General features: G+C 39.4%; 1 protein-coding gene across 6 annotated transcripts in view; it reads left to right on the top strand.

Annotated features, from left to right (window-relative positions):
• SRSF11 (serine and arginine rich splicing factor 11) overlaps positions 1-10587 on the top strand; it is a 235526-nt gene that overhangs the window by 213335 nt on the left and 11604 nt on the right. For 3 of the 6 annotated variants that reach the window (XM_062582176.1, XM_062582178.1, XM_062582177.1), the window contains exons 1-4: positions 992-1058; positions 1180-1332; positions 5689-5822; positions 9824-9933. The exons of 1 other annotated variant lie outside the window; for it this stretch is intronic. In XM_062582176.1, coding sequence (XP_062438160.1) covers positions 1205-1332; positions 5689-5822; positions 9824-9933 — 372 coding nt within the window. In that variant the 5' untranslated portion in view covers positions 992-1058; positions 1180-1204. Of the gene's footprint in view, positions 1-967; positions 1079-1179; positions 1333-5688; positions 5823-9823; positions 9934-10587 lie in introns of those variants that run through there. 2 more of the 6 variants (XM_062582179.1, XM_062582175.1) reach the window with 2 other exon arrangements.

Below are 10587 nucleotides of genomic sequence, written 5' to 3'. Positions count from 1 at the left end.
CAGCTCTTTTTACTTTCAAGTACCAGCTTTCTATTTCAAACACTGTATTTTCTGGGGAAAAAAGGTTTCTACTAAGCATTGTTCAACTTAAAATTAGATTAGGATCAAATGCCAGGTTAGATAAATAAGCACGTGACCTAAAACCTGTCATACTTCAGGCACTAACTCATCTGTGCATTGTTTAGTGCTTGCTTTCCTTCAACTCTTTTCTGTCTCATCTCTTTTTGGGAGTCACCAGAGAGCACTCCACAGATAAATGCTGGCTATTTAAAGAACAAACTTAGCTCTGTTTGGAAGACCAGGAGTTAAGCAAGCTGAAGACAATTTGTATCACTGGGAAATCCTAACAATGGTTGGGAAATGTTCCCATTGTCTCTATAGCAATAGAATCAAATGAAGTACCAGTTGACCTAGCATCTGAAATGCAGCTAGATTAAATTTACAGCCATATGGACTCAGTAGTATCACCAAGACCACTTGGGCCGTCCTGAGCAAGGTGTTATTAGCACCACGCTAGCCAGGCCAGGGTTGATGGCCACCCTTTAGATTCACTCGCCATACTCCAGAATCCAAACCCTTCTCTGGAGGAACTCTCGCACCACCAGCCAAAAGCTATTTTATGCTTAATGCTTTCCGCACTAGTTCCTTAGGAGTCCTCTTGAACTCTGAAATGAGTCGACCCACCGAGGGCGACAGGGAACCGCGAGTTACTCGCCCTCCCAGAGCGCCAGACGCAGCACAGCGAAAACCCTGCCTCGCCCGTCACAGATAACGGCCGCGCGGCGCGCGTGCGCGCCTCCCCCCTCCTCCCGCCCTAGCCAACCGGCGAGCGCTCAGGCACCGCCCCGGCTCTGCGCATGCGCAGCGCCTCCCGCGCGCGAGAGAGGGCGGAGCGCTGCTGCCGCCGGCAAGAGGGGCCCGGGCTGCGCGTGCGCCGCGGCCGCGCGTTCCCGGAGGAGGCAGGGGCTAGCGCATGCGCGAGCTCGCGAGGCTGCGCACTGCGGCTGCGCGGAGGGCGGCGGCGGGGGATTGTGGGATACTGCGGCCCAGGCAGGCTGGTGAGGCTGAGCGGCGGCGGGTGCGCGGCCGGGGCCGAGGCCGGGCAGGCGGGCGAGTGGTGCGGTCGGGGCCTGCCCCGCCGCTAACGCGCTCTCCTTTCTCTCCCTGATGTGTCTGTAGCACCGGAGCGGGCGGCGGCGGCGCGATGGCTTCCAGCAGCGGCACCGACGTGATCCAGGTCACCAACGTCTCCCCCAGCGCCAGCTCTGAGCAGATGCGGACGCTCTTCGGCTTCTTGGGAAAGATCGAGGAGCTGCGCCTCTTCCCCCCCGAGTGAGTGCCGGCCGCCTCGCCGCCCCCGCAGCGGGCCCTCCCGTGCCCGCCTCGCCGTCTCCTCCCCCCGCCCCCTCGCCGCGGCCCGCCTCCGCGGCGCTCCCGCCGCGCCGAGGCCTGCTAGGCCGCGGCCCGGCCCCGGCAGCGGCCGCGGATCTGGCTCGGCGCCGGCCTGTCAGGGATTCCCCTCCCTGCCCGTCGTGAGGCAGCGAGATTGCCGTTGACTCCTGCCACGCAGGGCCTCAATAAGGGGGGCTAATTGAGCCTCACGGGTGCCCTAATCACTCAAGACAGAGTGAGCTGCTTCCTTATTTTTCCCTAGTCCTCCTCGTTCTCCGACGCAGTCGCTGTGCTTTATAGGCGCTTGTCTACCTATTGCAGCTAATGGTAGCTATTCAAATAATTGCATTGTGCACTATGTGGGAAAAGAGAGTAATGTATGCCATTCGGTTACGAGTGGGAGTCCTGCTTTCAAATACACTTTATTCTGTAGGAGCTGTTTGTTCTAGGGCTGTCTACCTGCCTTCTAGAACTATGGGCAGACTGCGGAAAGTTAGCGTTAAAATTAACATTTTTAATGAAAATATGTACTCCTTACAAAGAATTCTCAGCAAAATGGACAGTTAATTATTATTACACAAATAATACCTATTTTTTGTGTCAGTTAGGATTTCACATTGATATTTGGCCATGTTATTCGACTTTTTTGTATATATATATATGTATATATATATATATAAAACACTGTGGTCATATGTGAAGTTTTTGCGTGTATATTAGGAAAATGTTCTTTTACAATATTCTGATGAATGAACTTGATCTGAATCTGATTTTGTATTTTTTCTAGTTACTTACTATATGTAAAACTGTTCAAATTTTGTCATTTTGGAAAAAGAAGAGCTATCATAAAGCATATATTTTTTTCATCATTCATTATTCAACACCTACTGGCACAAAATTTTTTTTTCTGTCCTACTTTATTATGTACATAAACTCAGAAACAGTATTTCTGGTGTTTTTGCTGTTTCTTATTGGCAATGGCTGTTGGCAATTTCATATTGGAAACTGAAGTGTAAAATAAAATGGAATGCATATGGAACTGAAACTTGAGGAATAGTACCTGACATGAGTGTTTGTGTCATTAGTATCTGGGATAACTGTACTTAAATGGCAAAAACATTAATGCTTAGCAACTAACAAACTGAACTACCTTTAAACAAAATGCATTATATTTGATGCCCTGCTCCATATTTCATTTTCTCAAAATTTTAAGGTAGATTATTACAGGTAAATTCTGTTTCTGAAACTTTTTACTGTTTTAGTTGCATATTAACTAATGTGTTGAAAGATCACTTTTGTGGTGTCTGAATGAAATGCTCAAAAAAAAAAAAAACCCCACCTTGCAACTCTTCTTTTACCATACTCTAAGTTGTCTGACAAACTTAATTTAGCTTCTTTGCACAAATGTATCATGAAGTATTGGTCCCGTAGGACATTGCACCATACAACTGACGGACCTGCCTTGGTATTTGTATTAGAGAAAAGCCTGTGATTGGCTTTTTTTGCAGAATTGGGTCTTTAGAAAATAGGAAAGGTTTTCATGGAGAACTGGGTTGTATCTTTGTATCTGTAATGTTTAATACTAGGTTAGTGTCTTTAGGCCAAACTTCTTTCATTATGTTGTGTCATTAGTTTATGCTTCTGCGAAAAGGGTAGGGTCCTGTATCTGACTGCTTACTTCTGCCTCCTTTGTCCTGGCACTTCTGTTCATGTGGCGTCAGCTTGGGCCACTCCTTGATACAGATACGTAGTGACTGCTTTCAGCAAAGGCTGTACATTGAATGAGGACAATGCAACATAAAACAAACAACCTGAATCAGGTATCAGATATCTCAAAATTGGACAACCGAAAAATAGTGGAAACATCTGCATTATTTTTTTTGGTTCAAATCCCTAAATAAATGAGTAAGATAATGCCTTTTGTAGGCATATTGTAATGATTAGTTAGTATTAAAAAAAAAAGTAAATACTATAGTAATTAAACTATAAAAAAGCCACTGTATAAATTAAGACAAAACAGGAAATACAGTGTAACTAAATAGGTCATGCACAGAACATGGAGAAAATCTTGAATAGTTGCTGAAATTAACAGTTTAGTTTCTTTGTTGTAAAATGTAGGTCTGGTGGACCTACATAATTACAACTGTATATGCAGTTTACATAAAATAAAGGTAGTGCAGTTGAAATTTAAAATGGCACTTTCTCAGGCTAACAACTTCAGCATTTTAAGGAAGTTTAGTGGCATTTCCTTTGTGTTGATGTCCCAAGATTCCCCAAGAGCTCTGGCTACTTAAGATCCACCACGGGTCTCTGCAGAGGTGCACAAGAATCTGATGTCAGCAGAGGGCAGTAGTTTGCTGCGGGCTTCCCTAGGTTTCACAGGTGCTTAAAACCTGCAGGGATGTTTCAGTGTCTCCGATTTCGTTTCACACTACAAGGGGGTAGTATTTTCTAATAGGGGTGTTTTTTTTTTTTTAATTATTTCTTCTTAAGACTTTTCCATTTCTTCTTCTTCAGACTTCCATTCCTGACTCTTCCCTTTCCATGATTGGGGATACATGATATGAAGTGTAATATGTATTTTTTTTTCCTTAATCTGAATCTATGTCCTTGATTGCACTGGGATTCTTTTTTGCACGTTGTGTTCCTGAGTAACTGGTCCCATTTCCACTGTTCTGCCTCCTTATCTGATCTTTATCTCTTTCTGTCACCCTGATTCTGTACTCCCCTATATAAGTCCCTTATCCTTGTTGGCTTCCAAATCTGGGCTTCATGAGCTTCTTTGTTTCTCTTCCTTTCCCCTCATCTGTCTCCATATCCCAGTTTATTTAATCAGCCATTGCAAGTTTTGTGTATAACTTAGCTTTGTATTACATGTCTTTAATCCACAACCAATTATATCTCTTCTAGCACTTTTTTCTCCCTGTTTTCCCTCCCCATCCTTCAGTCTTAGATTGAAATCTGAGTCTACCTTCCCCTAAACTCCATTGCCTGGTTCTTGCCTCTATTGTATTTCATGTAGCTTCATCCTCCATGATAGGCAAAACTGAAAAGTGTAAGGAATGGACTTCTGGGAAGCAATTATAATAAAAATATTATAAAAGCTGATCATACTTAGATTTCAGTATATTCTGTTTAGCATATGAAAACTAAAGTTTTATGCTGGTTTTAGAACTTGACTATATTTGAGTGGATTTTTCTGAATGCAGCTGAAGTTGTATCACTGTCAGACTAGCATTTGCATCAAAACTAAAGTTTCTGCTTGCTCTATTTTCCTACCATATTTCATAATTGTTACATTCTTCAAATACCAACCATAGTAAATAGTAATTTCTCTCAGCTTTCTTTGGTGTGATGTCTGAGAGAGAATTACTGAAACTTCATTCTCTGTTATAAATGAAAATGTGGCTGGAGGCAATGAGCAAAAACTGAACCGTGGGAAGTTCCGCCTGAATGTGAGGGAGAATTCCTTCACTGCGAGAGTGACAGAGCACTGGAACAGGTTGCCCAGAGAGGTTGTGGAGTCTCCTTCTCTGGAGATATTCAAAGCCTGCCTGGATGCAAACCTGTCTGCCATGCTCTAGGTGACCCTGCTTGAGCAGCGGGTTGGACTAGATGATCTCCAGAGGTCCCTTCCAACCGTACTGATTCTGTGATCTATTTAAAATGAACTTGACTGTTTATGATTGTGTGAGTGTTGGGCCAAGAAAAGAAGTACAATGAAGTTTGGCCTAAAAGTGTTTGTGAAATTGTAAGAACTTTTCATGAAATTCAATGAACAATAGAGTCGTGGTGATCTTTTAATCATTACCCCCTTAATTTCATAATTTATCTTAAAGAATTTAAGGCCTAAAGCAGAGGGTGTAAAATTACCATTTTTATGAACTTATGTGGTATATGTAGTAGGTTACTCTTTGTATTTCCTTGCATCCTTCCCCTCTCATAGTGAGGACATGAAAACTAATCTGCATTTTGGTGACTGGTCATAGATATATTATACCTAGCAGAATTTAGAGTTCATTTCCAGTTACAAATGAGGCAGTAAAACTGCTCCTGTAACTTCACAGGAAAGCAGCTGCATTCATTGTAATTTTGTATCTGTGGTCATGAAAAATGATGTTTGATAGAAAAGCTGAAATCACACTCTTAGATAAAGTAGTACACTATAGTCAAATATGACTTCCTAGTTCAGCAAAAAGGGGGAGACGGTAAAAGGGGGAGACGGTAAAAGTGTGAGATTAAGCTTGAAATTGTTAAACATGCTTTCATCTAATTAATTTTTTCTTTCTCTCGTAGTGATTCTCCTTTACCTGTTTCATCACGTGTCTGTTTTGTAAAGTTCCATGATCCCGACTCAGCAGTTGTGGCCCAGCATCTGACAAACACTGTATTCGTTGACAGAGCGTTGATAGTCGTACCATATGCAGAAGGTTTGTGAATTGTTTAATGGCCTATGAAGCCACCAGATGATGGCATTTTATTTCAGTATAGTTTACTAGAATGAGGCTTAGTAGAATATAAAACATACGAGATAATAACATTTTGAAACCCTTGGTATATTGCCATTGGCCTGTGAATTAAATATATATATTTTTTTATTTAGTGACACTTAATGAAAGTGGAAAGTTAACCTCTTACTGTTGTGTCATAAGTTTAGAATATTAATATTTTAGTTTAGAATTCTTAGCAAATTATGCTCTTTATTATCCTCAATGAGACATTCTCCTAAACAGACTTATGCAAACAGGTCAATATTTGAAGGAAATTTTGCCTTAATTATTAAGTGTTTGCTATTTTCATGTATACATAAATCTCTTCTTGAGAGTTGTTTTTCTCTCTGAGAGTGCATGGGAGAATAGATTGATATTTCTTTGAGATATCCTGCCACTTCCTTTAGTTGAGAATTTCCCTGAAAAAGCACTCGTTCTCATTGTGAATTCCAGTATACCAAGGGTTTGAATAATTGTGGTTTAATTTCCAAGTGAGATCTTCTAAGAGGTGCCAAATGGGCACTGGTATTAGTTTTTATTCCAAGTTTTCTTGTTCAACCTTGCTATATTTTATAGAATTTCACTAAATAATAAACTCTTCTCTCTGTTATTTGTGTGTGTGATTTTTGTAGTGGAGAAGGCAAATGCAAAGCCCTTCCAGATGACTGAAAAACAGTGGGTCCTCTGCAGCTACAGGGGATTCTAGACATTAACTAAAGGCCAGCAAGCACTCAAGTCCCCAAGTGTTTTCCTGGTGTAACCACTTGTTAACTACATTTTCTCTTCTTTTTATTTTTACATTTTAGGGTGTTACAGTAATTTGAAAGGCAATGAGCAGGGTTTTTGGAACTTACCTTAAAAACAATCTGCTGAGAAGACAACACTTCTTACAGAAGTCTTATTAAACTCTTCTAGACTTGCTTTAAAAGTAATTTATTTCCACTGTACTATTTCTTGGTTTACTTCTGAAATCATGAATTTTCCTAAATCATTTGAATTAAATAAAACCCCTGCAGATTAAGTCGTACTACAATAATAAATTTGATATGCAGTCTTGGTTCAGACCTTTTGTCAAGACGTTATAATGCTATAGGCTCTCTTCTGAGGCCTTGGAAGCTGTCTTAGATTTGTATTCTTCAAATGTAAAAGATATGAAAACTTAGTTTATTTAAGGAGTTCAGGAATCTGCAGCAAGACCAGTGATTGAGACATGGTATTTTTTTGAGAGTACAGAACGCATTCTGAAGTTATTAGTGCTTCTGTTTTCACTGGCTTAGGTATAATATCATAGTTGAAAGGCATCTTACCCTACCTAATCTTTATATTAAAGCATAGTATAATAACAGTCCATCTGAGTTAGTGCTGAAATATTTTGCAAGGCCCATATTTAAGAATGTTAGTGTTTAACTGTTATAAAATAAAAACAATTTTCCCTTTGTCAGTCTGACTTTGTCTGTTGTGCTTGATGGTGGATATATCTGGCACATAGGAAAACCTGCCCAATAGTTTTTGGTTCAAAACATGTAAAGTATGATAAAGTAGTTAATTCTAATGGGCCTGTTTAAATCAAGGACAATGGGCTGTTTCTTCTGGTGTTCAGGTGATTTAAGAATGCTGGTGTTTTTGGCATAATAATACGGCATATCGCAACAGATATGTTTTGCCAATAAAGTTTACCCCCTGGTTTTGTAATAATATTCTCTGCTTTTGTCCCTGAACTGGAGTAAAGTAGTATAGTTTTTTTCTCCAAATACATATTGCCAGGGTCCCAATTCAACAAGTTATTTAAGCACGATACAGCAAGATTCTTAAAATGATCATGAAATTGCTCATGTGCTTAAAGCCAGGCATATGCTTAACTACTGTGCTGAACTGGGCCCTTTTATCTTTTATTTTCTATTGTGATAATTCTGTGTTAATATTGCCTGTCACTAAAGTAAATGTTTATTATCTGTTTAGTGCAGTAATTATCCCCTATATCACAAGCATACTCCCGTTTTAGCATACACAGACATTTTGATGTTGGCTGTTGCTTTGTGTTATAGAACTATACACAAAGTCTACGGTAAGGTTTAGTATTAATTGCAACTTTTCACTGTGATATTCCTAGATTTGGAAGGAACTCTAATCTTAAAGATGGCTGTGGGGGGTTATTTAGGTTCTTTGGTTAATGTTTGTTTCTTTTTGTCTGTTTCTTTTTCTTTCATTTCTACACATTCATGCAGTATTTCATGGTTCTAACAAAGCAGCAGTAAAAAAAACTCTTGACGCATGAAAATTAACTGGTGAGGGGCCTCATTGCTTTTTCTAAAGTTGTAGTTTGTTTATTTCTAAATACTTTTTTTTAAAAAAATAGAGGATCAGATGCATGATTTTTTTTTTAATGGATGCAGATCTTCTGTGAGGTGTCTCAAGATAAGTCTGAGGATTTGTATTTAGATGCCAGAAATGTTGTAGTTGCACTAATTTGAAATGTCTAGATATAATTTATAAATATCCTCTGAGACATAATTTTGCATGCAAAATTACCCCATAATCTCTATAGGTATGTTAATATATTGATGCATTAATGCCCTTTATCTAAATGACCTTTTTCCCCCCTCTCCCTTCATAACTTTTGGTATCTAAATTGGTGACAGCTCAATGACACAAGCAAGATAACAGTGCTGTGTATTATACATTTGTTTATATTATCGGCACTTCTCAGTATAGGTGGAAGGAACCATTACCTTTATTTAACAGTGGTTTTTCTTTTTTGTTGTTGTGTTTTACAGTTCTTTTCCCTGGTTCAGCCTGAACTATATACCAGGCCCTGCTGAAAATACCACCCAACAGTTTTCTTCTGCAGCTTATCCAGTTTCTCTTAAGTGCCCTGTACATATTGTATGTTTTATGATGAGATGCAGTTTCTTAATATGTATTACAGAAACACTACTGGTATTTGCAAATATATAGTAAAATTGTTTTATTGAACTCTCATTTTGGGGGCTTGGGCACATTAACAAATTAATCCATCTGTATAGGGCTTTTGCTGTTGGATAGAATTAAAAATACCTACATAAGTACTTGTTTCATAGTAGGACCCTTAAAATTCTATGTGCAGAACAGGCAGTAAAATAAGACACTTGTCTTAGTTGGCTGCAAGATTTGGGGCCAGAAGTTTCTTCTGAAATGGCAGTAAATAGCAGCATTCTTGGTACAATAAGCATGGCACATATTGGAACGTATGCATATTGCTGTACAGGTAAGGAATGTGCCACAGTATACTGTCTGTACGCACCCATGCACCCACAGACACACACACACAGCGTGTATTTGAAGATCTGCAGAGACTTTCATTTTCGTTTGACAAGTCAGCAAAAGCCCTACGCTTGATTCAACAAAAAATATTTCCATACCTTCTCTTTAATTTTTGCAAAGTTTGTATGGTAGGTGTAAAAGAAAACATAGTGAACTGTACCATATTATTAACCCCTAAATCAAACTTTTTTTGTCTTGTGTATCTTGATTTTTCTGTGTGCTTTATAGTGAAGCAGCCGACACGAGTCGTTGTTCATAAAACAGCTTTTGAAAGTTGAGAGCACACCCCTGGAGAACCGACTGTGCTTGCTTACGTTTGGTTCATGACTTAAAAATCGAGTACAGGTGATGAAATCTTGGCAGTGTTAACAAAAAAGTAGTGTGTATTGTGCTATTTTTTTGCTCTAGAAACTTAACCATTTGTAGAGAAAAAGGAACAGTCAAATTTTCACACATTGAAGTTTCGTTCTGACAAAAAATTTAATGATAAATATTAATAGACAACAAGTTTTGTATTTTAGCCAACATAAGTACTTTCAACAAACTCAGGTGGTGTATCAGGGAGACATTTTCTGGGTGTATTTGTGTATTTTCTGCCTTTGAGATAGAATGCATTCTAATGCAAGACTGTTTCTCTGCAGGAGTTATTCCTGATGAGACTAAGGCTTTGTCTCTCTTGGCACCAGCTAATGCTGTGGCAGGTCTGCTGCCTGGAGGTGGACTCCTGCCTACTCCCAACCCACTCTCTCAGGTAAGTGATAGACCAAAGTGAAGGGAAACTGTTAGATACATTCCCTTAGACAGACTCTAATTTGCTTTGTGTTGCTGTTTTCAGGATAAATAGATAGATGTACTAATGCTGGCTAATGGAATGTTTTAGTTTATATACTTTGATGGGTTGTATTATTACAGATGTCTGGTATGATTTTTTTTTGGTATAATGGCAATAAATTACTAGATGGAATACTTCTGTTTCTCTAGTATAGCACTTCTGTTATCTTAGGTGCTCAGTACTTTATCTTTCATATCCCTCTTTTTTTTTTTCCGCCATTGGAAACTTCCAGCCGGATTTGATGAGCAGTAGAGATCTCAAAGATCTTAAACTCCTGAAGTTCAAGAAAATGGCATATCATGGAGAGATACCTACCATTAGTATTTCAACTGATTGGGAAAAGATGCAGCATGTATTCACTCTTTATCTAAATACATAAGAATCCATGTGGAAGATAGATGGTTAGAATAACTCAGTGTGGAGAAAGTTTCAATCAGGATACATCATATTAGAGAACAGAGAGTCCAAGTGAAAGAGGCAAATTAGTAAGAATTAAGTTTGTTATTTCTGCTATTTTCAGATCTACTTCAGCTTGTGTTTAGCACTTCTTTGTGTAGCTTCTGTTATGTTTTC

This window comes from Rhea pennata, chromosome 8, assembly GCF_028389875.1.
Source record: "Rhea pennata isolate bPtePen1 chromosome 8, bPtePen1.pri, whole genome shotgun sequence".
Classification (NCBI taxonomy): domain Eukaryota; kingdom Metazoa; phylum Chordata; class Aves; order Rheiformes; family Rheidae; genus Rhea; species Rhea pennata.
The sequence above is the reverse complement of the archived record's forward strand: the minus strand, read 5'-3'. Positions and strand labels throughout refer to the sequence as shown.